The 27,810-nt window shown below is 61.2% G+C and overlaps 1 protein-coding gene across 1 annotated transcript in view; it reads right to left on the bottom strand.

The window, feature by feature from the left end:
- The window catches only part of SRCIN1 (SRC kinase signaling inhibitor 1), a 50,984-nt gene extending 23,475 nt beyond the window's left edge, over positions 1–27,509 (bottom strand). The window contains exons 1-3 of the mRNA XM_068996639.1: positions 27,305–27,509; positions 22,982–23,265; positions 8,521–8,544 (exon numbers count right to left, since the gene is read on the bottom strand). Coding sequence (XP_068852740.1) covers positions 8,521–8,544; positions 22,982–23,265; positions 27,305–27,509 — 513 coding nt within the window. The remainder of the gene's footprint in view (positions 1–8,520; positions 8,545–22,981; positions 23,266–27,304) is intronic.
- Positions 27,510–27,810: the final 301 nt, after the last annotated feature.

Below are 27,810 nucleotides of genomic sequence, written 5' to 3' on the forward strand. Positions count from 1 at the left end.
ATTCCTTTGGATCGGGAAAAGCGGCGGAGCTGCTTGGATGGAAAGGGGGAGAGGGGGAGAGGGGTCAGGAGAGGAACAGAGGAGGTGACAGGAGGGTGGTGGAGGGGACAGGACCTCCCCCAGGTCACTTCAAAGCAGATAAGAGGGGGGAAAAAAAAACATGGGAAAAATGCGTGGGGAAGGAATCCTGCCCGGGGATGGAGCAGCTGTTCCCAACAACACCCAGAGCAGCACCGCAGCTCAAAATTTCCACCGGGGGACCCTCGGGGACGGGACTCGGGGTTTGTCCCAGCCCCGCACGCTCCGAGGGCTGTGCCGGACCCATCCCAAGGGAAAAACGGGTCCAGCCAGACCCCTCTGTCCCATCCCACACCCGGGGGGCTTCCGGATTGTTATCGGTGACAAGAACAGCGGGAGGACAAGCGGCTCCTTCCCCTTCTGCCGACCCCTCGGGGACACTCGCAGGACACCCAGAGCTCCAATTCCCATCCCGTCCCGAGCTCCGCACCCTCTCGCACCCCAAAACCCTCCCAGCCAGCCCCGAGACAGACCTGGGATGGACAAACCCTCGCTGTCCCCGTGCCACCGGCACCGCCCGTCCCCGAGCTCAGCCTCCCCTCCCGTCACCAGGAGGAGCCTCCCGGGCTGGGCAGGGCAGCTCCGGGGGGGCCGCGCCCGCCAGGAGCCCCCAGACCCCCCAAAATCACCCCCCATGGGCAGCGGGGGTGCTCCGAAGCGGGGCTTGGCAGGTCCTGGCAGCTGCGTACAGCACCTTCCCTTCTCCTGCCCGTCTGCAGGGATGGGGATAAAGGCGAGGGAGCCCTGAAATCCTTGGAAAACAGCTGGCACGGCGCTGGCACGGCCGGCCCCGGCACGGTTATTTACCGAGAGCACAAAGCCGCGCTCCGGCCCCTGGTTGGACACGGATCGGGATTAATCCCTCTCATCCCTTAATCCCGGCATCCCGCCGCGGATCCCATCTGGTGCCGAGCCCTCGGGATGGGATGGGATGGGATGGGCGCTGGGGCTGCTCCGGGAATGGGCTGGGAGCAGGGAAGGAGGTTTGGGAATCGTTGCTGGGTGGATCAGGGTGAGCGCTGCACCTCCCTGTGCCACCCCCTGGCACAGAATTCCTTGGAGAGGCGTTGGGAAGAGCCATGGGAAAAGGATAATGGGATCCCTCATGTGGGGCCCTGCCTCTCTCCATCCCTCTTCTCCATCCCAGTCTCCCTATCTACCAAAAATATTAAAAAATAAAAATAGGAATTTAAAAAAAAGGGAAAGGGGAAGGGGAAGGGGAAGGGAAAGAGAAAGGGAAAGGGAAAGGGAAAGGGAAAGGGAAAGGGAAAGGGAAAGGGAAAGGGAAAGGGAAAGGGAAAGGGAAAGGGGGGAGGGAAAGGGAAAGGGGGGAGGGAAAGGGGAAAGGGAAGGGGAAGGAAAAGGAAAAGGAAAAGGAAAAGGAAAAGGAAAAGGAAAAGGAAAAGGAAAAGGAAAAGGAAAAGGAAAAGGAAAAGGAAAAGGAAAAGGAAAAGGAAAAGGAAAAGGAAAAGGAAAAGGAAAAGGAAAAGCTTTAAAGACATTTAAAGATGGCAGCATCTCCCAGTCATTTCTCCACCTTCCTGACCTCTCACAACATCCCTGGGGGCTTCAGCCAGTCCAACCAGTTCCCACCAGTTCGTTTTGGGGGTCCCCCAGCCCAGGGCTCAGCCAGGTGATCCCTTCCCTCCCTCCCAAATGCTGGGATGAGATCCCACGCCTCTGTCCCTGAACGGCGGGGGGGCGGCTCCTGGGGAGGGGATGCTGTGCCCAGGGCGGGGTGGGACGAGGGAGCTTGGCAAACTGGATCCCAGTTTGACCAGTTTGACCTCCCCAGTCTGCCCAGTCGGGCTCTCTGCCGCCACAACGGTGGCAGCGCGGCTCCGTTCATTCATCCCTCCCTCCATTCATTCCCATCTCTTCCTGAATTATTGATGCCCCCGGGCGGTGACTCAGCGGGAGCCGGGGGCCGCTCGGTAACGGGAGCGGGAGAGGGGAACGGGAGCGGGGTGCGGGGAACGGGAGCGGGGTGCCGGGAACGGGAGCGGGGTGTGGGGAACAGGAGCGGGGTGTGGAGAGCGGGAGCGGGGTGCCGGGAACGGGAGCGGGGAACGGGGAACGGGAGCGGGGTGCGGGGAACGGGAGCGGGGTGCCGGGAACGGGAGCGGGGAACGGGGAACGGGAGCGGGGAGCGGGGTGCGGGAGCGGGGAGCGGGGTGCGGGAGCGGGGTGTGGGGAACAGGAGCGGGGTGCAGGGAACGGGAGCGGGGTGCGGGGAACGGGGAACGGGAGCGGGGAACGGGAGCGGGGTGCGGGGAACGGGAGCGGGGTGCGGGGAACGGGAGCGGGGTGCCGGGAACGGGAGCGGGGAACGGGGAACGGGAGCGGGGTGCGGGGAACGGGAGCGGGGTGCTGGGTGCGGGACACTTCCGCAGCCTCCGGACACCCCCGCGCTCCCGGCGGGATGCGGATTCCCCCCGGGAAAGGATCCCGGAGCGGAGCGCGGCGTCCTCAGCCAGAGAGCGGGATCCCTGAGCAGGAACCAGCATTCCCAGCTGGAATAGAGCATCCTCAACCAGAAACCAGCATTCCCAACTGGAATTCAGCATCCCTGACCAGAACCCAGCATTCTCAGCTGGAATTCAGCATCCCTGAGCAGAACCCAGCATTCCCAGCTGGAATACAGCATCCCTGACCAGAAACCAGTATGTCCAACTGGAATAGAGTCCCCGACCAGAAAACCGGATCTCTGAGCAGAAACTAACATTCCCAACTGGAAGAGAGCATCCCTGACCAGAACCCAGCATCCCTGACCAGAAACCAGTATGTCCAACTGGGATACAGAATCCCCGACCAGAAACCCAGATCTCTGACCAGAACCCAGCATTCCCAACTGGAATTCAGCATCCCTGAACAATAACCAGCGTTCCTGACCAGAACCCAGCATTCCCAACTGGAATTCAGCATCCCTGACCAGAACCCAGCAATCCCAACTGGGATACACCATCCCTGACCAGAACCCAGCAATCCCAACTGGAATCCAGCATCCCTGACCAGAAACCAGTATGTCCAACCGGGATACAGAATCCCCGACCAGAAACCCGGATCTCTGAGCAGAACCCAGTATTCCCAACTGGAATTCAGCATCCCTGGTACCCAGGTATCTCCTCCCCAGCCTGGGAATCAGCCCCCAGGTTCCAAACCAGTTGCATCCCAGGGCATCCCAGTGCTGGACATTCCCGGCTGTGGTGCCGCCCCACTCCCGCATCCCAGCCCGGACATCTGATCCCGGCTGGATCCCGGTGAAACCGAATCCCCCTGCTCCGTGTTTTCCCCCAGCTCCACCAGCCAGGAGTGATGAATTCCGTGCAGGAAGGAATTCCACCATCCCAGCTCCTGCCTCTGGAGATGGAGGAGCCGGGAGATGCCGAGCCCGGAAGAAAAGGAGGGAAAAACCGGAGGTAATTTGGGTAAAAGTGGCAGAAATGAGAAGCCCAGGGTGCTCTGAGCACCATCCAAAGGGTTTTTCCAGGAGTCTCCCCCTATCCAAGGCTTTGTGGTCTCTCCATCCCCGCCTTCCCAGCCCCTCCCCTCTCCCCCCACCCCCGTCTCGCCACCAAATTAAAAGCGTTCCCGCTGCCGGCAGCAATAATTCATCCAACGTCTAATGCTCAACATTTTGTCAGGATTATCCCGATTAACCCAGAATTAATCCTGATCTCAATGTTAACAGGATTAGCGTTCAAATCGGATTAGGTTTTTTAAACCGGACCCCTTGACTAAAGGAAGGCGCCGTCCCCCTCCAGATGTGGGCGGCAGCCAGATGTGAGGGGGACTCCCTGCCTTGGGATGGGCTCCGGGATGGGTTATTCCCGACATCCAGCACCTGCCCGACCCTCTGCAGGTGACAACGTCCGGATGTCGCATCCCCAAGCCGAAGCCGCCCCTCTGCCCCTGGACACGGGGGGCTGCTCATCCCCTCTTCCCGTTTTTCGTCCCCTCTTCCCGTTTTTCATCCCTTCTTCCCGTTTTTCCCCCCCGTTCCTGCGGGCAGCGAGAGGCTCCGCGTGCCCGATGAATATTTAAAAGCCTGGATCCTCTGCAGCCTCATGAATATTGACGCTGCTGCTCGCCCCACACCTTCCCTGTCCCACCCCTCAGAGGGATCGGGATGGGGCCAGGATCTTCCCGGGAGAAGGGAGATCCGAGGGATGTCCCTTAGTCCAGGCATGCTGAGGGCGCTGAGTTCGGAGCACCAAAAATGCTCCTTTTCTGCCCAAAAAAAAGCGGGTGGGGCAGTGTCACTGCTCGCAGAGGGGCAGGAGAAGGTTCTGGTGGGGCTGGAAGGGATTTGGGATTGGGAAGAGCCCCAACGAGGGCACGCCTGGCCCCGTTTCTTCTCATCCCACCCCTCTCTCATCATTAATTATCCGCCTCGCAGCAAATTCAGATTTTTATCCCTGGATTTTCTTTCCCTGTGTCTCCAACGGGAATGCCCAGCCTGGAATCCACCCCACCACGAGCCCCTGGACAAACGGGGATCCTGCTCCAGCTGCTCCCCTGAGGCTGAGGTGACCCCATGACGAGGATTAGGGTGGGATATGTGGCAGGAGACGCTTTTTGGGGGTGAGGATGACATTCCTGGTTCCATCCCTGCTACCTCGACCCTCACCCGCCCCTTTCCCACTGTCCCTGCTCTGCCTCGGGTGACGGAATCTTCCAAAAATAATCCGATTACTGCATCCTTCGGGATGCTGATGGATGGGGAGCAAAGGCGAGCGTGAGGAAGCGGCGGAGAGGGGACAAGGGACAAAGCCAGGCTGGGGATCGAGGGCTGAGCACCGAGGAGAGGAGCCGGCACAGGGGGACACGGGACAGTGACGGGGACAGGGTGGTGACAAAGCTCAGCCCTCTGGAATCCGAGGCAGGATTTGCTGGCACAGCTGCGGACAGGGAGGCAGGGAACGCCGGCGGGCACATCCCTGGGGAAAAAACGGCTCCGAGGCTCTGTTTGAAGTGCAAAAAAACCCCCAAAAGCGGCTTCAGCAGGACGAGCCAGAGGGGGAGAGCCCCAAATCTGGGATTCAGGCCCCGACACTGCCGCAGGTTGTGCGTTGGAAAATCCAATCCCGTCCGTTCCCGCCGTGCCTCAGTTTCCCCATTCCTACGCTGAGGATGCCACTCCCACCCCCAGCACGCCTTTGGAGTGGGTTCCATCCCCGGCCGTGGCAGGGGGTTGGGATGGGGCGGCCTTTAAGCTCCTTTCCACGCCAAACCATCCCCCGTTTCCATGATCACAAACACCGACCACCGCCGGGATCCATGGATAACAACGGAGAGCAGCTCCCGGAGAGGCTGGAAAACCAGCGAGGACCCCAAAAACACAGCGAGGAGATTGAAGCAGCCTCTCCTTCCTCTTTACCCACCCCAAATCCCCCTTCCCATGGCGAATAACCCATTGGGCAGCGGGCGCGGGTCCCTCTGGAAGCGCGGCGGGGCCGAGGCCGGAGGGAGGGAGCCGGGGGGAGGCTGGAGCGGGAGCAGCGGGATGCCAGGAGCCGAGCCCGCCTGCTATTTGCTCATCTCCTGTAAATACCGCGGCCTGCCTCTAATTCTGCCTGGGCGAGCGCCGCCGAGGTGGAAATGGCTTCCCGCAAGGAGACGCGGAGCTCCCGGGAAGCCGCAGCCCCGTTCATGAGGCTGGGGCCGGAGCCGGGCACGATCCCGGTGTGGATAAAGCAGCTCCAGACACTTGTTTTAAAGACAAACGTGTCCTGAGTGTCCCCCGCCGCTCCCCCGCCCACACCCCCGCCGCTTTTCCCCCTCTGTATCTCTCGCTTCGCTGCCTTTGATGTTCCTTTAAAGTCCCGGCTCCAAAGGAGCTCTCCCGAGCCTTTGGATCTTCCCGTTCCTCCCGCATCCCACCAGGAGCCGGCCCACCCCCCGCATTAACGCAGCGGGAGCCCCCAGCCCTCGGTGCTGCCTCTCCACAGGAGTTCCCAGCAGGATCTTTTCCCCCCCACCTTGGATGTGGCCCTGGGCCTCCCAAACTTCTGCGATGCCCCTTCCCAGGATTTTCGGGCAGGGAGAGTGGGAGCTGGGGGGGCGATTCAGGTGATGGAAAAATGGAGGGAGGGCTGGGATGTCCTGGATGAGGGACTCGGGAATCCGCCTGGGGACTCGGGGCTGGCAGCAGCGCGACAGTGACACGGAGGTGGCGGATCGATGGCTCGGAGCAGAGAGCGCTCGCCCCAGGGGAAGGCACAGCGGGGGCCGGCTCGATCTGGAAGCGGCGGCAAAAATCCCCGGGATGTGCTGGGGCAGGAGGACGGAGCCGGCCAGGGGCTGCTCCACGGACACGTGGGGATGTGGGGATGAAAGGCTTGGGGACAGCGGGACACCCTGGACCCCCCCTCTGCGAGATCTGCGACCGACAAACGCAGCAGCGCAGGGACCCCCCCCCCCCCGCCCCAAATTCCACGCCTGGGGAGCCCCAGATCGCAGCCACCACCTGTCCCCAAGCAGATGGGGACACCAGGGCAGGAGCAGCAGCCACATGTCCCACGCCTGAGGGTCCCTGGGAATCCAGCACAGCCTTTTCCACCGTCCTATCCCCAGATCACTCCCCCCTCTTTATCCGAGGGATGGGCCAGAGCCACCTCTGCCCCCCCAGCAGCCGCGGGTGGCAGCTGGACACAGCCAGGGACCCTAAAAGGGCCATGAAAGTTTTATTTTGGGGGGGGTGGGAGGCAGCTCCCCCAGCTGAAGGCCACTCCTGGGGCTGCAGGAGCCCGCGGGGGACACAGGTGGCGGCGGTGGCCTCAAGGAAGCCGCCAGCAGCTGCTCCCCGGGCTCCCCGCGGGGCTGCGCCCGTGACGAGCCAGCCCCAGCTGCCTCGTGCCCCACTTTGGCAGCGGGGTCAGGGCTGGGATTTATCCCACAGCACATTCCCCCAGCGGGGAGAGCCGGGAGGATGCTCCCCTTGCAAAGTTTGGGTGGAAAAATAGGGCGTTAGAGAAAAGCCGTCCCTGTGGAACCCTGTGGGGTGGCGACTCCTAAAGTCCAGCCCCGCGGAAAATCGGGGGGAAAAATTACAAAATGTGAGGATTTTGTGCCTTCCCTCCCCTCGCAGTGCCAGGAATGTCCCCGGGAGCGCGGGGCTGTGGGAACCGGGACAGCTGAACCTCCCGGGAGCCGCGGTCCCACAGCGCAAACACTCCGGGAATGAAAACCCGGCACAAGTGCGCGTATCCCGCATTTCCCGGCCCCAGCCGGGCGCGGAGATTCCCTGCTTTTTTTTTTTGTTGTTGTTGTTGCTGTTTGTTTTCCACGGGAAGAGCGAACCCACCAGGGACAAGGCGCCAAGGTCAGCCGGCAAGGCGGGCGACCTTGAAGCGCTGCCAGGACGAGGAGGAGGAGGAAGAGCAGGAGGAGGGAGGGACACGGGGACTTCCAGCTGCTACACAGAGGCCGGGCTGCTCCCGAGGTGCTGGCAGGAGCCACCGGGCGGGGACAGCCCCAGGAGGCTCCGGGCAGTGTCCCCTTGGTGGGACAGGTGGCTCCAGGGACAAAGCTCCGGGCGAGACAAAGCCAACACTGAGGATTTCTCCGCTTTTCCATGATTTCTGAGCGCCAGGGATGGGGACAGGGATGAGGCCTCTTCCCCTCCCGGACACTTCCAGATGGATAAACAACTTTGTTTTCTGGCCTGGAGATCCCTCAGCACCAAATTGCAGCTTGGGAATCCCGTTCCTCTTCCCTCTCATCTAAAAATCTCCCAGCACCAAACACAATCCTGAAAATCTCCTTCCTGCTCCCCTTCCATCCATCCTGCGAGGTGCTGCCACAGCTCCTCCCATCCTGAGACTCCCAAGATCATCTCCTGCCCCGTTATCCAGAATTTTTGGGGAATGAGGGGGGTGAGGAGCCCGGAAAGGGAAGAGGTGCTGGGCACCAGCCAAGGGGACACCGAGCAGTGGGGAGGGTGGCAGGTCCCAGAGCCCGGCAGGGAAAAGGGATGGGATCAGCTCCAGAGCTTCAGGAGGAGGAGGAAGAGGAGGAGGAGGAGGCTGGAAACCAGAGCAACCCCTGTATCCCTGCCTGGGAGCAGCCACCAGGATGGAGCTCCACGCATGGACTTCCGACCCCATCCAAATCCGGCCTTTTCCCGGCCTTTTCCCAGAATTCTGGTCAAGGACACCACTCCAGAGCAGCAGGATTTGGCCGTGGGATGAGTGGTCAGAACGAGGGCAAGCCACAGCCTCACGGAACAACTCACAACTGACCCCGAGCCCCAAAAATCCCTCTCATGACCTTAAACTTCAGCTGAGCTGAGACCAAACAACTTCAGCTCGGGAATCCTCATCCAAAAAAAAAAAAAAAAACCAACAAAACCCACCCCGAGCTCCCACCCTCCGTCCACAGCTGGGGTGGCCAAGCACATGCATTTCAAAGAGAAGCAGGAAAAAAATCCGAAATACTGACCTTAAAGCTCCAGTAGTTGGGTTGCTAACAGAAAAAAAAAGATAAAACAACAGAAGAAACACACACACACACACACACAAACAAAAAAATACCATTAAGATTCTTGCTTTGACTTTCGTTTTCCCTTTGAGAACCGCTGAGCTCGAATTTAAACCTGCTCTGGTTCCTGCCCCTCCCAAAGGGTTGGGGGAGTTTTGGGGAGCAAGCAGGGGGTGGGGATTGAAGCAAATTGGGGTGAAAAAGGAGGGAAAGGGGGGTGTGACGCCAGCCCAGCATCGCTGCTGGTGTCACTGGTGTGCCCAGCCCGTCCTGGCACTGCTGCGGTGCTGGAAGTCACAACAATGTTCATTTTTAACGGGATTTTCCAATCCCCCCTTCCCCTTTCCCTGCCCCCTCCCTCTGCCGTGTTGTCACCGGTGTCAGAGCAATGTGCCACCGCCAGTGACAGGAGCTGGCACCGCTCACAGCCCAGCGAGCCCGGCAGCTCCAGGGCTTCCCATTCCCGAGGATCGCCGGGGGGAGACTGGAATCCCTGAGGATGCTCGGGGCAGCGGCACCACAACCCCACCGGGGTGGGCCGGGGAGGTTCGGGACCCCCTCCCGCAGCAGATGGGGCTGTGGGATCCCAGCAAGCCACAGGATCATGGAATTATGGAATGGTTTGGGTGGGAAGTGATCTTGAACTCATTCCCCGTTCCAGCGGGATCCCACAATTCCAGTTCCCAGCCCCATCCAACCCCCAGCAGGAGGGAAGGTGGATCCCGTGACAAGGGGTGGGATGCAGGGACAAGGGGTGAGATCCACGTGGCTGGAAGGAGAAATCCCCGGGATAATGATGGGTGAGGTGGGAGAAACAGGAACAAAGCAGCTTTTTTTCCCAAACGGGATTTTATTGGGATCGAAGTTCTCCTCTGCTCTGTCCTCCCTTCTCGCACCCCACCCATCCTCTCCTTTTTATCCCCCCACCACGACCCCCTGAGCCTGCAAACCTCGTTTGTTACTTCGAAGATGATTTTTTTAGTGAGTATTTAAAATCCAAACCCCTGCACCGAGCTCCCAGTGCCTCCCAGTCCCTGCAAAGCGCCGCCAAGGAGAAGCTGCAAAAACGCGGGACCATCCCAGATTTTTTATCCCAGGAATTCCCCCATCCACGGGCAGATTTGCTGCTTCGCTCCCTTCACTTCTTGCCGATTTCCCCCTTCTGCTGAGCAGGAGGCCGAGCCCACGAGCACCAACACAAATCCTCCCGTTCGCCTCATCCCAAACCTCAGCTCATCCCAACCCCGTTCTCATCCCAGCCCCATTCCCACTCCGGCCGCTGCTCACATCAGTATTCCACACAACACCGGGAGTTTCCAACCTCAACCAACCCCCCCCCCAAAAAAAAGCGTTTTAGAAGCGCTTTGAGTCAAAGAGCGCCGAGGTTTCCTGCAGCCGAGCCTGGAGGCACAAAGGTCTTTTCCAAGGGCACGCCGTGCCTCGGAGGCACCGGCAGGAACAGCAACTCCCAGCCGGGATCAGCCGGCTGGAGATAACGCCCAGCAGGAGCCCAGCTCGCCCCGGGAATGCCGAGCTGTCCCAAAACATTCCCTGGAAAAGGAGAAGCCACTTCACGGTGGTTTTGGGGGGGAAAACGAGCGGAGCCACCCGGAGCGTGGAGCCACGGATGCAGGGGCGGGATCAAGGAAAGGGAGCTGGGAACAGGAAAAGGGAGCTGGGAGCAGGGAGAGGGGTGTGGGGACAGGGCAAGTGAGTCTGGGTGCAGGGCAAGTGATTCTGGGTGCTGGGCAAGTGATTCTGGGTGCAGGGCAAGTGATGCTGGGCTCAGGGCAAGTGATTGTGGGTGCTGGGCAAGTGATGCTAGAGGTGGGCAAGTGATTCTGGATGCAGGGCAAGTGATGCTGGCTGCAGGGCAAGTGATGCTGGAGGTGGGCAAGTGATTCTGGGTGCAGGGCAAGTGATGCTGGACACAGAGCAAGTGATGTTGGGCATGGGGCAAGTGATTCTAGGTGCTGGGCAAGTGATGCTGGACACAGAGAAAGTGATGTTGGGCATGGGCAAGTGATGTTGGGTGCAGGGCAAGTGATGCTGGAGGTGGGCCAGTGGTTCTGGGTGCTGGGCAAGTGATGCTGGACACAGGGCAAGTGACACTGGGCTCAGGGCAAGTGACGCTGGGCTCAGGGCAAGTGATACTGGAGGCGGGCAAGTGATTCTGAGTGCAGGGCAAGTGATACTGGCTGCAGGGCAAGTGATGCTGGAGGTAGGCAAGTGATTCTGGGTGCTGGGCAAGTGATTCTGGGCACAGGGGAAGTGGCACCGGGCTCAGACAAACCAGTAGCACCAGTCCCCCCGAGCCCTGCACAGCACATCCCCAGTTCCAGCAGTGCCCTGTGCTCATCCCAAGCCTCCGGCCCCGGGAGAGGCTCCGGCAGCTGCCCGGGCTCGGCTGGAGCCAGCCCCGGCTCCCTGCGGGGTTGCCCGAGCCCCAGCTCCCTCTGGGATTGCCCGAGCCCCGGCTCCCTCTGGGATTGCCCGAGCCCTGGCTCCCTGCGGGATTGCCCGAGCCCCGGGATGTCCCTGCTAGATTTCCCGAGCCCCGGCTCCCTGCGGGGTTGCCCGAGCCCCGGCTCCCTGCGGGATTGCCCGAGCCCCGGCTCCCTGCGAGGTTGCCCAAGCCCCGGGATGTCCCTGCGGGGTTGCCCAAGCCCCGGCTCCCTGCGGGGTTGCCCAAACCCCGGCTCCCTGCGGGGTTGCCCGAGCCCCGGCTCCCTCTGGGGTTGCCCAAGCCCTGGCTCCCTGCGGGGTTGCCCAAACCCCGGTTCCCTGTGGGGTTGCCCAAGCCCCGGCTCCCTGCGGGGTTGCCCAAGCCCCAGCTCCCTGTGGGGTTGCCCAAGCCCCGGCTCCCTGCGGGGTTGCCCAAGCCCTGGCTCCCTGCGGGGTTGCCCGAGCCCCGGCTCCCTGCGGGGTTGCCCAAGCCCCGGCTCCCTGCGGGGTTGCCCAAGCCCTGGCTCCCTGCGGGGTTGCCCAAGCCCCGGGATGTGCCAGCCCTGCCTGGAGCCGGGAATGTCCCCCGGAAGCTGCAGGGGCAGCAGTTCTGTCTCTGCTCCCACGCCAGGCCCGGCCGCTGCTCCCGGCGACGTCTGCGCCAGGCGGCTTCGACAAAGCTGATTTCAAATGGACGGGATTTTTCTTTCCAGCTGATTTTGGCTGGACAGGGCTCTATCCCCCATCCCTTCCCTCCCAGCAGCCGCTTCTCCCCACCAGTTCACCCAGTGCCGGCTCCCCAAAGTGCCGATGTCACACCCGGGGGATGCTCAGGTGCTCACCCCCCTCCTAATTCCTTAATTCCTTAATTCCCTGATTCCTTCCTTCCATTTAACGGCTGAAATGGGCCTTCCCTGAGATCTGATGTTCCAGCATTGCTGGGAAAAGCTGCAGCCAAACCAGTTTGGCCCAGTCCCCAAAGGCCCTCAGCCCAGTCCACGGCAGGAGAAGATGCTCCTGACTTTTTCCTTCCCCAACTTTTCCTTTTTCCCCTCCCCTCCCTGCTCTTCATTTTTGCTGTGGAGGAGCCTCGGTAATTTTCCTGTGCCCTGATATTGCTGATCCTATCTGGTGCCAGCGCCGGGTGTGGATTTTATTTATTATTTTGGGATGACTGGACAAGCTTATCACCGAGCCCATAAATCACAACCCCACCGCTCACCACGGCTCCGCATCCGACTGCTGACGAGCCCCAATTGCCGCGGGAGCAAATCCAGAACATTCCGGCAGCGATTTGGGCTGGGCACCGTGACCTGCGGGCACAGGGTGGCACAGCACCTGTCCCTATCCCAGCTCAGGGGATCCAACCCTTCCCTGGGAATGTGGCACCGCCCAGGCCGAGCCCTGGGGGACAGGGACACGCTGCCTGTCCCCTGCAGGGAGCCAGGAGCATCCAGGGCTGACAATCTGGCGCTGCCCGCCAGCGCCAAGCGGGCCATGGCCAGCACCGCGCGGCCCTTTGTGGGCTCCATCTGTCCCTGCTGGCACTGGTGCCACCCCTGGCACCATGCCCAGCCCGACCTGCACCCATCCCAAATATCCCAAAGCACACAGGATGCACCGCAGAGTGTCCCGGATCAGGCACAGCCACGTCCCTGCAGCCCCCCACAAAAGCGGGGACAGAGCGGTGACAACCCCAGCGCGGTGCCCAGGTCGCTGCCAGCCCCTCCCAGGCTGGATTTGTCCAAGGAGGAGGGGAGAGGAGAGGGCCGGGGTGGAATTAACATTTCGCTGGCTCTTCAAAAGCATCAAAGGGAGATAATGGGCCGGGAGAGGATTGGAAGCGACAGCCTCGTTCCGAGCCATGAAGCAGGCGGCTCCTTGCAGCAGGGCTCCGCAAGGTGCGGGGAATTACAGCGGCTGCGATTTATAATTACAATGAGAGTCATGTCCGCGGAGCTGCCGAACGAGGCAATAACGAGGAGCGGGGGCTCCCCAAAGCACGGGAATGACGGGCTGGAAAAGCAAGGAGGAGGGTGGAGGTGGTGCCGTGAAGCCGCGGCCGGGCACACGCGGCTGCTCTGCTCGGAGGGACGGACACACACGCGAGCACAGAGGCGGAAAAGCAGCGCTGGAGTGATGTAATCGCGAATATTTGGGAGTTAAGTTGGAAAAAAAAAAATAAATAAATGAAATGGTCGTTGTGGCTGTCCCAGGAGCAGAAAATGAAATGAAATCCAAGTGAGTCAGCGCCTTGACCGAGGGGGACTTCCCCTGGCTGGCAATTAAATCACAAATCTGTTGGTGATTAACGAGGCAGGACCGTGTCCCTCTCGAGCGGGCAGCAGCGGCAGCAGCCACCCCGGCACGCCGCACTCGGAGGGAGGACAGAGGCGGCTCCATCGGCTTTTTAATTAACTCATTTCCAGGAGTTCCAGCTTCCGATCGAGTCCCCCCCCCCCCCAGGCACCGCGTCTTGACAAACAGAAATCTCCTTGAAAAATAACAGTAAAGTGAATTTAATCTATTTCTCCTTATTAAAGTTTTGGGTGGTTTTTTTTTTTAAATGCTTTTTCAGCGCCAGTGAAAGTGAATTAAAGTGGAAATAGCAACATGACAAGACAGGGAGAAGAATGCAAACAGTGACCAGACTGAGCGGAGAGCAACGCCGGCGCCGGGGGCTGCGGATTTTGTCACCTGAGGTCTTGCAGGGACCTCTCAAACCTGAGCAGGGGAGGGGACAGCGGGGATAGGAGGGGATGCGAGGGGGCTGGGGCTCGTTCCTGTCACCTGGGCTCCTCAGGGGGCTCCGTGTGACACCCAGAGCCCACCACGAGGAGAGCTCTGCTGGTTTTGCTGCTTCTCCTTCAGGCAGAGCCTTGGGCTCTGCTGTCCCTCCACCCAAAGAAGGCCCTGACGGCCATCGAGGTGACATCAGAGATGCCACAGCCGCCTGTCACAGCGGCTCAACGTCAGGCATCCCCCACAGACCCCCAGCACAACCACGCAGCTCCAACTTTCCCCTCCAGGCCCCTCCACCTGCCCCCGCACCTCCTCCTTTCCAAGCCCATTAGCGCTAATTACAGCCTTGACCTCCCCCCGCGGCCACCGGGGACAGCCCAGGTCACACCAGAGCCCGAGCACCGCTGGCCACGGGTGGCTTTGCCTCGCTGGCCCTGGCTCCAGCCGCCTCCTCTCCCGGTGCGAGGCGAATCTGCAGCGCCTGCTTGGAGCAGTGCATCAGGACGTGCTGTGCCGAGGAGCGGCCATGCTGGGGCTCCAAAATCTCCCTTCTGCAGCAGCCCCGGCCAAGGTCAGGCCCCCCTCCCGCGCTGCAGCTGCCCTGGGGACCGCGTCTCATGCTCAGCACACCCCCAGCCCGCTCACGAGCGGAGCAGGGGGGGGGTCTCTGGTCCATCACTCGCCGATGCAGGAGCGCCCCGGAGCCGCGCACGGGGGGTCAAGGTGTCCCTCAGTCGCCACCCCGCTGCCGGGCCAGAGGTTTTGGGGCAGGGCAGGGGAAGCTGGCAGGAGTTGGGCAGATCAGATGGCACGGTGGCCATGGCAACGGCACGGCGTAGGTGGACCAAACACAATAGGGACGTGCAAGGTAAAGCCGGCAGCGAGCAGGCAGCGAGCAGCGCTCCGCTCCCCGCCGCGCACAGCCCCGGCCAGCACCGCGTCCGATCCCCGGCAGCTTCGGCGTGAACCCCCCCCCGGCTCCATCCGGCACCCCCAGCCTCAGCAAAGCCGGATAAATCCCCGACAAACGCAAAGCACAAGGGCTGGAGCCTCAGCGGGGTCCCCTCGGGGGGGTCACAGCAGCCGCGTCCCCACCGCAGGGTCCCTGGGGAGGGCCCGGCACCGCGGGGGGGGCTGCGCACCCCCTTTCTCGGCAGAGATGGGGGTGAGGAAGACCCCGATTCGCAGCCGCTGCTGGAGCCCGCCCTGCCCTTCCTCTGTCCCCGCCTGAGCCGGGGCTGGAGGAGCCGCAGGGACAGCGGAGCCGCCGCTCCGGCTGCTGCAGGGCTTTGGCGTCCCCTCCTCCCCTAAAACCCAGCCCGGCTCGCCAGGAACCCCCCAGGTGAGGGGCAGAAGGAGCCGGATTTGGGTTAGGAACCGCGGGAAACTTCGGGGCACGGAGGGATGGATGGATGGATGGATGGATGGATGGATGGATGGATGGATGGATGGATGGATGGATGGACAGACGGACGCGTTCACCTTGCCCGCGTGTGCCGGGGAGAGCAGGAATGCGCACAGCCCTCCCAGGGGGAGGAAGGGGCAGCGCCGGGAGCCCGACGGTGCCAAGGGGAGCATCCCACCTCCAATTCCTGGTGGGCACCTCCCTGCCGGACTGCTCCTCCCCGGGGCTGCCATCGCTGTCCCCATCCTGGTTTTTTTTTAGTCCGCACTTCTTGGGGACTTCAAGACCCCCTTCCATAAAAAAAACCCCAAGGAGAAGTGGGGTGACCCACGGGGCTGTGCCTGACTCTGGAGCCCCCATTCCCAGCCAGGTCTGCTGTAACGAGCCAGGAATCGCTGCCTGCTGGGGGCAAAAGGAGGGAATCGATAGGGCCGGCTCCGGCTGCAGTCCCAGGGACACGCACACACGCTCGTGTTACTCCCGACAGCCACGCGCGCTCCGCTCCACCATTTCAGCACTTCCCAGCGCCTCCCGTCACTCTCCACCTCTGGAGACCAAGATGACACCCGAGGGAAGAGCCCCGAGGGACCCCGCGACCCCTCTGCCACCCGCGTCACCTCAACCAGCGCTCACCGTCCCCACTGAGCACCCAGGTAGCCCCAAACTAACCCGTGCGGGGCACCCCCAGCCCAGCCGGGCACCCAAGTGAGGACGCGACGGTGCCAACCTCATGCCAAGGCTGCCTCTCCGTGTGCCACCTCTTGGGGGGCCGGGGTGAGGTGCGGCCAAACCTTTCCTGCCACCGCAGGGGTCCGGCTGGGTGTACCCCTGGGGGTCCCCGCGGTTCCAGCTCGGCCAGGTGAGCACCCACAAGCACCCGCAGGGCGCAGGGACACTGCGTGCCCAGGCCACCATCTGCCCCTCTCCGCTGCCCGAGGGGGGCAGAGGGGATCGGTGTCCCCTGCCGGGGCACAGGGACACGGGTGACAACGCGGAGCTGCCCTGGGACAGTGGGGGCTGCGGGGGGGGGCTGGCGTGGGCACCCCCGGGAGCTTTTCACGCCCCCCCTGTGCACCTGGGGGGGCCAAGGTGAGCCCCCCCCGGCTGCTGCACCAAAGGGCAGCGCAGGGACCACGGCACCCACAAAGTGCCGCCCGCTCCCCACCGCCAGCTTGGGGACCCCCAGGGAAGGGGGATGAAGGGAAAGGGGGGGCTGGAGGAAAGGGGGGGGGCTGGAGAAAAGGGGGGGGGCATAAAAAAAGGGGCAGCTGGAGGGGAAGCTCGAGGGGCTGCCCCCGGTCTGGGGCCAGGGTAAGGACACCCCCGGCTGCTGACGGGGATGGGAGAGGGGAACCGGGACCTCGGGGTGGGAATTTTGGGGAGGGAGGATACTGGGGTGCGACACCAGGGCAGCTGGGGTAGGGGAGATCGGGGCGGGGGGGGGAACTGCTTCAGGGAGTGGCGGACACCAGCTCCGTAAGCACCCGGGGGGATGCTCCCCGCTCCATCCCGCTCCATCCCGCTCCATCCCGCTCCATCCCGCTCCTTCCCGCCCGGTACCTGCGGCAGGTGAGCGCGGCGGGTCGGGATCCGCAGCGCCGCTCGGCCCCGCTCGGCTCGGCTCGGCCGCGTTCGGCTCGGCTCGGCCACTCTCGGCCCCGCTCGGCCCCGCTCGGCTCGGAGCCGCCACCTCCCGCCACCTCCCGCCGCCGCCGGCCCCGCGCGCCCGCCCCGCCCCGCCCGCGGCGCCGTCACCATGGCAACCGCGGCTCCGCCCCGCCCCGCCCCCTCCCGCCGCCGGCAGGGGGCGCTGAGTGCGCGGGGGGGGCGGGGCCTGAGCGGGGGGGGAGGGGCGGGGAGGGGGGAGAGCACGTGAGGGAATAACGCAGGGAAATACAGGGATAGGGACATGGAAACACCGGGATAGGGACGTGGAAACACCGGGATAGGGACATGGAAACACAGGGATAGGGGTATGGAAACACCGGGATAGGGACGTGGAAACACCGGGATAGGGGTATGGAAACACAGGGATAGGGACATGGAAACACCGGGATAGGGACGTGGAAACACCGGGATAGGGGTATGGAAACACCGGGATAGGGACATGGAAACACCGGGATATGGACGTGGAAACACTGGGATAGGGATATGGAAACACAGGAATAGGGGTATGGAAACACCGGGATAGGGACATGGAAACACTGGGATAGGGGTATGGAAACACCGGGATAGGGACGTGGAAACACTGGGATAGGGACATGGAAACACCGGGATAGGGGTATGGAAACACCGGGATAGGGACATGGAAACACTGGGATAGGGACATGGAAACACAGGAATAGGGGTATGGAAACACCGGGATAGGGACATGGAAACACTGGGATAGGGGTATGGAAACACCGGGATAGGGGTATGGAAACACCGGGATAGGGACATGGAAACACCGGGATATGGACGTGGAAACACCGGGATAGGGGTATGGAAACACCGGGATAGGGACGTGGAAACACCGGGATAGGGACATGGAAACACCGGGATAGGGGTATGGAAACACCGGGATAGGGACGTGGAAACACCGGGATAGGGGTATGGAAACACAGGGATAGGGACATGGAAACACTGGGATAGGGACATGGAAACACCGGGAGAGGGACATGGAAACACTGGGATATGGACATGGAAACACTGGGATAGGGACATGGAAACACCGGGATAGGGACATGGACATGGGCATGGATAACACCGGGATAGGGACATGGAAACACCGGGATAGGGACATGGAAACACCGGGATAGGGGTATGGAAACACAGGGATAGGGACATGGAAACACCGGGATAGGGACATGGAAACACAGGGATAGGGACATGGAAACACCGGGATAGGGACATGGAAACACCGGGAGAGGGACATGGACATGGGCATAGATAACACCGGGATAGGGACATGGATAACACCGGGATAGGGACATGGAAACACCGGGATAGGGGTATGGAAACACAGGGATAGGGACATGGAAACACAGGGATGGGGACATGGAAACACAGGGATAGGGACATGGAAACACAGGGATGGGGACATGGAAACACAGGGATAGGGACATGGACATGGGCATAGATAACACCGGGATAGGGACATGGAAACACCGGGATAGGGACATGGATATGGACATGGAAATACTGGGAAATGGACATGGAGATGGACAAGGGTATGGACATGGATAACACCGGGACAGGGATATGGATATGGACATGGAAACATGGACATGGACATGGACATGGACATGGACATGGACATGGACATGGACACAGACATGGACATGGATAGCACCCGGATAGGAACATGGATATGGATATGGATATGGACATGGGTAACACTGGGATAGGGACATGGATATGGACATGGAAATACAGGGATAACACCGGGATAGGGACATGGGTATGGACATGGAAATATAGGGAGATGCACTTGGAGATGGACATGGGTATGGACATGGATAACACTGGGATATGGACAGGGATATGGACATGGATACGGACAGGGATAACACCGGGAGAGGGACATGGATATGGACATGGATAGCTCAGGGATATGGATATGGACATGGATATGGACAACACAGGGAAATACAGGGATAGGGGCATGGATACAGACAGGGATAACACATGGATACACAGGGATTCACAGCTGGATTCACAGCTGGATTCACCCCTGGATTCACCCCTGGATTCACACCCCTCCATCAGCCCCCCCAGCACAGCGCCAAGGGGCTCCCCCCGTGCCCCGGCTCCGTGGGACCCTCAGTGCCACCTGTGTCCGGTGCCACCTGTGTCCGGTGCCACCTGTGTCCCCTGCACGGCCCCCGCACCCCAGAGCCGACGGCGCCATCGGGAAGGGCACAGGATTCCTGGGAACAGCCCCTCCCAGCAGGGAGAGCAGCACGCGCTCCCCTGTCCGCACAACCCCACCCCAAATTTCAGCTCCCCAGGACCCCCTCGGTGACAGCAGAGCCGGGCACAGGACGGGGACACTGCTGGGCACAGGACAGGGACACAGCCAGGCACAGGGTGGGGACACAGCCGGGCACAGGGTGGGGACACAGCCGGGCACAGGGTGGGGACACAGCCCAGCCTCTCCTGCACTGGGGAAACTGAGGCACAAAAGCAGCTCAGCAAAGCAGCACCTCCCGGGCCTGTCTGCACCTCCTGCTTGCATCCCTGTCTGCATCCCAAACATCATCCCAACCTTCATCCCTGCCTGCACCCACATCTTCATCCCTATCTGTCCCTCCACCTTCATCCCTTCCTTCATCCCTACCTGCCCCCCCCGAACCCCAAATTTCATCCCTACCTGCCCCCCCATCCCTTCCTCCCTTGCCTCCCGATCTGCACTTCCACCTCCATCCCAGCCTTCATCCCTTCATTCATCTCAGCCTTCACCCAAGCCTTCATTCCTTCTTTCATCCCAATCTTCATCCCAACCTTTATCCCAATCTTCATCCCAACCTTCATGCCTTCTTTCATTTCTTCCTTCATCCCACCCTTTATTGCAACCTCCATCCCTTCCTTCATCCCAGCCTCCATCCCAACCTTTAGCCCAACCTTCATCCCTTTCTTCATCCCAACCTTTATCACAACCTCCATCCCCACCTTCATCCCGAACTCCATCCCTTCCTTCATCCCGGCCTCCATCCCTTCCGTCATCCCAACCTCCATCTCAACCTTTAGCCCAACCTTCATCCCTTCCTTCATCCCAGTCTTCATCCCAACCTTTATCACATCCTCCATCCCAGCCTTCATCCCGAACTCCATCCCAACCTTCATGCCAACCTCTATCCCAACCTCCATCCCTTCCTTCATTCCAACCTTCATCCCTTCCTTCATCCCAACCTTCATCCCACCCTTTATCCCAACCTCCATCCCCACCTTCATCCCGAACTCCATCCTTTCCTTCATCTCAATCTTCATCCCAAACTTTATCCCAACTTTCATCCCAACCTTCATCCCACCCTTTATCACAACCTCCATCCCAGCCTTCATTCCCACCTTCATCCCAACCTTCATCCCACCCTTCCTCACAACCTCCATCCCTTTCTTCATCCCTTCCTTCATCCCAACCTTCATCCCAATCTTCATCCCCAACCTCCACCCCTTCCTCCATCCCTTCCTTCATCCCAACCTCCATCCCTTCCTTCATCCCAACTTTCATCCCTTCATCCCAACCTCCATCCCATCCTCCATCCCTTCCCTTCCCTCATCCCTACCTGCCCCCATCCTCCCCATCCCCCCTGTGACTCCAGGGGCCGGACACCCCCCCCCGGCTTCCATTGATTTATTCCCGAGCCCGATTTATTCCAGGCAGCTGCAAATCTGCTGCCGTCAGGCACGGAATGCTCAGCTCCAGCCTTTTCCTGGTTTTTTTTTTGTTTTAAATTTCCTTGCTGCAGAACAGGACAGGCTGAAATCCAAGATTTTGGACACTTCGTTTTTTTGGGAGCCTCCACTCCTGATGGGCTCTGGGGCTCAACCCCACAAGGCAAAGCCTGGAGAGGAAGGGGTTAAACCCCAATGCAGCTTTTCGCTGTTGATGGTCGAGAAATGGGTCTGTAATCCCTTTTTTCCCAGGATTTATGATCCATCTGCATAAAACCACGCGTTCCCGGTCCGTGTGGAAAAGCACATCCGTGTGGATATTGGAACCAGGGGTGGGGTATTGAGCAACCCTAACATTATTTCCTTAATTATTCCCTATTTTCCCAAATATTCCTTCTTTTTCCAACATTTCCCACCTTTGGATATCCTCAACATCAGGCACCGTGGGGCGGCTCCATCCGAATCCCATTCCCAGAGCATCGACCGTGGAATTACGGAACAATTTGGGTTGGAAAGTGCCTTAAAATTCCCCTCCTCCCACCCCTCTCCTGCCGGATTTGCCCCTCCCAGGGCAGGATTTACCCTGAAATCCTACAGCCAACATTTCCAGTGGCCTCTCATGCCATTCCCATTCCCATTCCCATTCCCATTCCCATTCCCATTCCCATTCTTCTCCTTATCCTTAACATTCCCATTTAACGCCTTCTCCCCCCTGGATTTTAAATGATCCCGCTGCCCCTTGGGACTTCCCTGAAGATTTGCCACAATTTTCCTCCTGGATTTTATTTCCCCTTGCTCTGCCCATGATTAAAATGAATATTTCTCTCCCTTTCCCATTCCCATGCACGAATCCAATGGATTTTTGCCAGCCTGGAAGGGATGTTGGCATTTATGGAATGTTCCTGTTCACCTGTGATGTTCCCAACTCCCTCAGATGTGGATTTTTTTTCTTTTTTATAATCCCAATAAAACAGCAAAACCTGGGATTCTGAAATCCCTCCCAGGCTCCTCCGGAATAGCAAAGAGAGTTTCAAACGTTCCAGGCAGAGCTGGATCCCAATGTCATTTAAAGGTTGGCACCTGAGTTTTCCAGGAATTCTAGATTCCTGCTATTATTTACCGCCTGTGGGGGAAATGAAGGAAAAGAAGGGGGGGGGAAAGGAAAAAAAAATAGGATTTTGTAGGATTTTGGGGTGTTTTGGTGAGGAGTGAGGGACTCTCTGCAACCAAACCCCAAAAATCCAGGTTGGGTTCACCTGGAGCCGAGAGATTCCTGGACACCCCCCAACGATCCCACAGGTTCGGGAATAAAGGAGATAATTCTCAAATCCAGTTCACCTTTCCTTCACCTACAAAAATCCTCAGCTGCTTATCAGACCTGAGCCAACCCGAGCTGGATTTTTTTCTTATTATTTTTAGAGCTGCTGCTTATTTAAAAAAGGGAAAGTCTTTAAGTCCCTGCAATAGTAGGGGGAAAAAATCCTATTTATTTACTGGGAAGCGCCGCTCCGTGCCTGGAAATGCCTCTGCTCCGTGTCCTAATACGGATTGGGGCTGACGGTGACAGCAAAGCCACCATTGGTAATTGTCCCTTTGCCAAAATTTGGGGTTTTGGGGACGTTTTGTGGGGCAGCAGCTCCCATGCCATCGGTTTTCCTGGCAAAGCTGGATTTCCTTCCACCACGTCAGGTCTGGGAGTTGTCACCTTTGTCCCTCGGGGTTTTTTGGGGATGATCTCAGGTTTCCTGCCAGCCACAGCCTTGGGATGCTCCGGGTTCTCCCCCCATCGGGTTTATCCCAGTGGGGATTCATCGCTGCCACATTGGTGTCACCGGGGTGTCACCAGGGAGTCCAACAAGGGGGTTTGGGGTCCCCAGCACGCCCCAAAACAAGCATAGGAACTCCTCCTGGAGCAGTCCATCCCTGGGGCTCTGCTGCTCTCAGTAAAGGCCACCAGATGTGGCACCTGAGGATTGGCGGGTCCTTGAGGACACATTGTGGTGGACGTGGCACTGACCCCAAGGGAATTTGGGGTCTCCAGCACGCCCCAAAACAGGGATAAGAGCCCCCCCCCCCCGAACAGTCCATCCCTGGGGCTCTGCTGCTCTCAGCAAAGGCCACCAGATGTGGCACCTGAGGACCGGCAGGGGACACACAACCCATGGACATCATGGTGGATGCAGCAGTGACCCCAAGGGGGTTTGGGGTCTCCAGCACCCCCAGAACAGGGATAGGAACCCCCTCCTGCAACAGTTCACCCCTGGAAGATTCTCTTCCTCACGCCAGGGGAATTCTCTTCCTCACCCCTTCAGGGTGCTCCCCCAGGCGCTGCCGCACCCACCCACCCACTTCCCGCACATCCAACACCCCCTTGCTCCTCTTCTCCTCCAGACAGCCCCACCCAGCGCCAAGCACTCCCTTTCCCCCTCCTGAGAATCCCGGGAATTCGCCCCTTACCTGGTCCCGCAGGCGCTCTTGCTGCCCGCGCAGCGCCAGGGCGTGCTGCGGGTATTTGCTCTTCAGGTGGTCCATGAAGGCGTCCCGCTTGCGCTCCATCTCCGTCTTCTGGAGGCCGGTGAGGGCCTCCAGGCTCTGCGCGGCGATCACGGTGTGCCGGCGCTCCGAGGTGTGCACCAGCCCCACGTTGGAGAAGCGCCGGGTGCCGTTGCCCAGGGTGCGGTACTCCCGCGGGTACTCGGCATCGTCGGCGGAGATCATGTGCGAGCTCGTCCTGTCGGGATCTGCGCGGGCAGCGGGAGAGCACAGCGGGGTCAAGGGAGGGTCCCCGGGCAGGAGTCAAAGCGGGGGGATGGTCCCCGGCTGTGGGGCGGGGTCAGGGCACTGTCCCCTGGCATGGGGCAGAGGGGGTGGCTCGTCCTGGTGGGATCTGTGAGGGCAGCGGGGTCAAGGGAGGGTCCTCCTGCCATGGGGCAGGGGTGGGGGCGCTGGGATTTGGGGCTGGGGAGGGGGATTTCAGCAAGGAGCGATGGCAGAGCACTGTTGGGAGTGGGATCGGACCCCAATGGGATGCACGGAGTGGGATCATCCGCCAGTGGGATGCATGGAGTGGGATCATCCATCACTGGGATGCACAGAATGGGATCATCCGCCAGTGGGATGCATGGAGTGGGATCATCCGTCCCTGGGATGCACGGAGTGGGATCAGAGCCCAGTGGGATGCACGGAGTGGGATCATCCATCACTGGGATGCACAGAATGGGATCAGACCTCAGTGGGATGCACGGAGTGGGATCAGAGCCCAGTGGGATGCATGGAGTGGGATCAGACCCCAGTGGGATGCATGGAATGGGATCATCCATCACTGGGATGCACAGAGTGGGATCAGACCCCAGTGGGATGCACGGAGTGGGATCAGACCCCAGTGGGATGCACGGAGTGGGATCAGAGCCCAGTGGGATACATGGGCAAGGGGACAGGTACGGGGTTCATCCCCCTGCGATGGCAGCGGTGTCCCCGCTCCCGGACATGCGGCAGGAGATGAGGGGACAGCGGGGATGGAGGGGCCGGGGGGCAGCGAGGGGAGGGGGCTGTGATCCCACCAAACCCGCGATGATCAGAGTGAAACAGGAACAAAACAGCCCTGGGTGACTGAAAACAGCACAGACGAGACAGGGGGCAGGGGCACGGACACACGGGGGGCACGGACACACGGAGGGCACGGACACACGGGGTCACGGACACACGGAGGGCACGGACACACGGGGGGCACGGACACACGGAGGGCACAGACACACGGGGGGCACGGACACACGGAGGGCACGGACACAGCTCGGCATCACGGACACAGGACAGAGCAAAAAGAAAATGAAATCAGGCAGGGTGGGGGAAGGGTCGTGTGTGCGGGCGCTGTGCTGGGGGTCACAGGTCCCCCCATGCCCTGTCAGAGACCCCAGCGGGGGCTCAGCCCCCGTCCTGCAGCCGCTGCTGGCTGGGGCCAGCCCGGCCCGAGGGCACCAAACCCGGGATCCCCGGGATGCTCTGCCCCATCCCAGCCCCTCCAGGGGCTCAGCGCAGCCCCGGGGGCACCAAACCCGGGATCCCCGGGATGCTCTGCCCTATTCCAGCCTCTCTCAGAGCCCAGCCCGGCCCGAGGGCACCAAATCCGGGATCCCCGGGATGCTCTGCCCCATCCCAGCCCCTCCAGGGGCTCAGCGCAGCCCCGGGGGCACCAAACCCGGAATCTCCGGGAATGCCCTGCCCTATGCCAGCCCTTCCCGATGCCCGCGGGCACCAAATCCAGCATCTCCGGGATGCTCTGCCCTATCCCAGCCTTTCTCAGAGCCCAGCCCGGCCCGAGGGCACCAAACCCGGGATCCCCGGGATGCTCTGCCCCATCCCAGCCCTTCCCGAGGCTCAGCGCAGCCCGGGCAGGCAGGGGAGGGGGGCAGGGGGACACGCAGGGGGTCCCACGCGCAGAGAGGTGACAGGGGCTTGTCCTTTCGCTAAGAACTCATTCAGTGCACGCCGGGATTTGACTTCCAGGGAAGCTGGAAGAGACGATGGATGCCTGGAAGTCCCCGCACGCTGCCAGCGCCTGGCACAGCCTCGGTGGCTGCAGCACGAGGCCACCCCGCAGCCCCTGACTCCTGCCCAGCCCCGTGCCCGCTGCGGGGCAGCTCCAGGACCCCGACTGCCACCCCAAAAAGTCACTTCGGAGGGTCTCGCGCCGTCGGGGACGGTGTCCCCCAGCCCTGGACTGGTGCCAGCCTGCCCCGAGGCCACGGGGCTGGTTTTGGGCAGCACGTTCTGCGGGGCTTCACCGCGCTCAGCCTTCCCCTCCTGCTCCCCTTTTAACCTTGATCCATAATTCATCTCCCTTCTCGTCCTGTTTTTCCCCTCCCGAGCTCCCGCTAAACAAATCGCGGCGAGGTCTTTCCTTTTCCCTCAATTATTTATCAGCCCAGCAGATCGGTTTGATATCAAACGGATATCAAGCGTTATCAGCTTGATATCGGGAGGGGGGCTCCAGCGGGGGCCACGGATGCGATTCCTCCACTCAAGGTCACACAAAGAGCCCGGCGGGGACATCACGCGCTCCATAAATGCCACGGGGACATCCCAAAGCCTTCCCTCGGCCAAAAATCCACCGGTCCAGCTCCCCACAGCCCCATGAATGTGACCTTGGCCGGGGTTGTCACCCCCTTTTCCAGAAAACCGAGGTGGAATGTGGGAAGAGCTGAAGATCCCGTCCCTCCCTCGCTCTGCCAGGTCCCCCGTGTCACCGGGGAGGTCACGGTGGCACCTCCACCCCCCCAAGCTGGTGCCGGAGGAGGCACCGCGGTCCCGCTGCTGGCAGAGGAGCAGGGGGAGAGCCTCGCCCCGGGGTGCCAGCGGCTGCCGAATTCCAGCCCTCGTGGGAAATCCCGATGGAGAAGTTTCTCCTGACCCTTCCAGGAGCCCCAGGAGCTACCCGCCCCTCTCTCCGCTCCCATAACAGCCCCACAACTCACGTTCCTCAGCGGGGAGTTCTGATCCAAGGCTGAAAACTCCTTCCCTGCCTCAGCCACTCACCCCAGCACTGGGTCCATGAGCCCAGCGGAGAAATTTGGGAAGGAATTGCACCCAGCACCCAGCCCCAGCCTTGGATCCCATTGGAAATGCCTTGGAGAACCCTCGGGAGCAGGGAGGATGCTGCTCTGGATGCGGGAATGGGATCCTGGGCCACCCCCGGTGCAACGTGCCCGGTGTGCTCGGAGCCCACCAAGAGAACCCTTGAGGAATGCCGGGTCCTGAGCGCCGCAGAACTCCCAGATTTCTCTCATCCCATGGGAATGGTGTGTCCGGGGATGGAGGGATGAAGGGGCACCCTGCCAGCCGCAGCTGCAGCAGAGCCAGGGCTGGCAGCAAGGAGCTGCAGCTCCTCTCCCTCCTCGGGGAGAGCGCGGCCTCCTCGAGCCAGAGGAAGCTGCAGGGACGGGGATTTTTGGGCTGAGAGAGGGGTTTGTTCCCCGCCACTTCCTCCCGCTGCCTGCTCCAGCCCCGGCTGCAGCAGCCCCGGGCTGAGGCGGCGTTTCCAGTTCCTTCCCATCCTCTCCCTCTCCGTGACCCGCGCGCAGCTCCCCAATCCCTAATTACACGCTCCGGGAACGGAACGCGCCGGCTCCTCCGCTCCTCTGCTAAAAGGGGTGATCTGAACAGCCCCGCGCGGGGGTCAGGGAGGAGCTGGATCCTCTCAGGGGCTTTTCCATCCCCGGCTGCGCCGCATCCGCTCCCGGCTCCATCCCCGGGATCCGGAGCCAGCGAGGATGAGGTGGCCCCGACACCACAAACCTCGTGATCCGTGAACCCCTCCGAGGCGAGCGGAGGAAAAGCCACCACAGCCACGTGTGCTGGCCTCATGTCAGCCACCTTTGCGCTCCAGAGATGCCCCCCTCAGCGGGCACGGATGATCCCGCAAGGAAGCAGCCAACAGCTGCAGCATGGGGGACTCGTTTGGGGAAAAGGACCTGAAAACCCTCTGGGTCATGCCTCCCCGAAGAAAAGGGGGTTAATCCTTCCCTCCTGGGGATAATTCCACCTCAAATCCCCCACAAAGTTTTTTCTCCTCCTCCAGCAGCTCAGGAATGCGGCCGTACCCACACGGCCACAGCAGATCCCTGGAAAGTGCTTCCCGAGGCTGCTTCCAAGTAGGTCACTGGGGTGGCAGAGCCGCTGGCCAGAGCCTGCCCGAGGTGCCCAGCTGGGCAATGCCCCATCCCAGCCCTGCGGGACATCCCTCCGGGCCATGTGCCCCACATGGGGACCGTCCCCCTCGCTTACCCGCGGGCGCAGCGCGGCTCCCACGGCGGCCGGGCAGCGGCTCCGGGGGGATGGCGGGGGCAGCGCTCCGCTCCGCCGGGGCTGCGGGCGGCTCCTTGGCCGGGCGCAGGGCTCCCACGACGGCCAGAATGCCGCGGTAGATCCTGGCCAGCCCCTCTCCGAGCAGCGGGAGGTTGAGGGAACGCGGTTCTCTTTGCCGATTCATCCACCCATCGTCCCCACCTGCCAGCAGAGGTGTCACCCGCGCCGGGGCCGGAGCCCCGGGCTGCTAGCAGGGCACTTCCATCGTGTCCTTCCCGGAAAAAACAGGGATACCGGAGGCACAGGAGCCGGGGGTTAGGTGATAATCTTCAGGAACCGCGTTGGCAGGAGCTCCCTGAGAGGCGGGGCTGGGAAAGGCCCCCAAACACCTCCCCGGTGCTGCCGCAGGCGCTGCCCCGCGGGAGCGGCTGCGGGATCGGGCTGGGATGCCCCGTGCCAGCGGCTCGGCGGGGCTTTATCATCCA

The sequence above is a fragment of the Aphelocoma coerulescens genome, chromosome 27 (genome assembly GCF_041296385.1).
Source record: "Aphelocoma coerulescens isolate FSJ_1873_10779 chromosome 27, UR_Acoe_1.0, whole genome shotgun sequence".
In the NCBI taxonomy this organism is placed as follows: domain Eukaryota; kingdom Metazoa; phylum Chordata; class Aves; order Passeriformes; family Corvidae; genus Aphelocoma; species Aphelocoma coerulescens.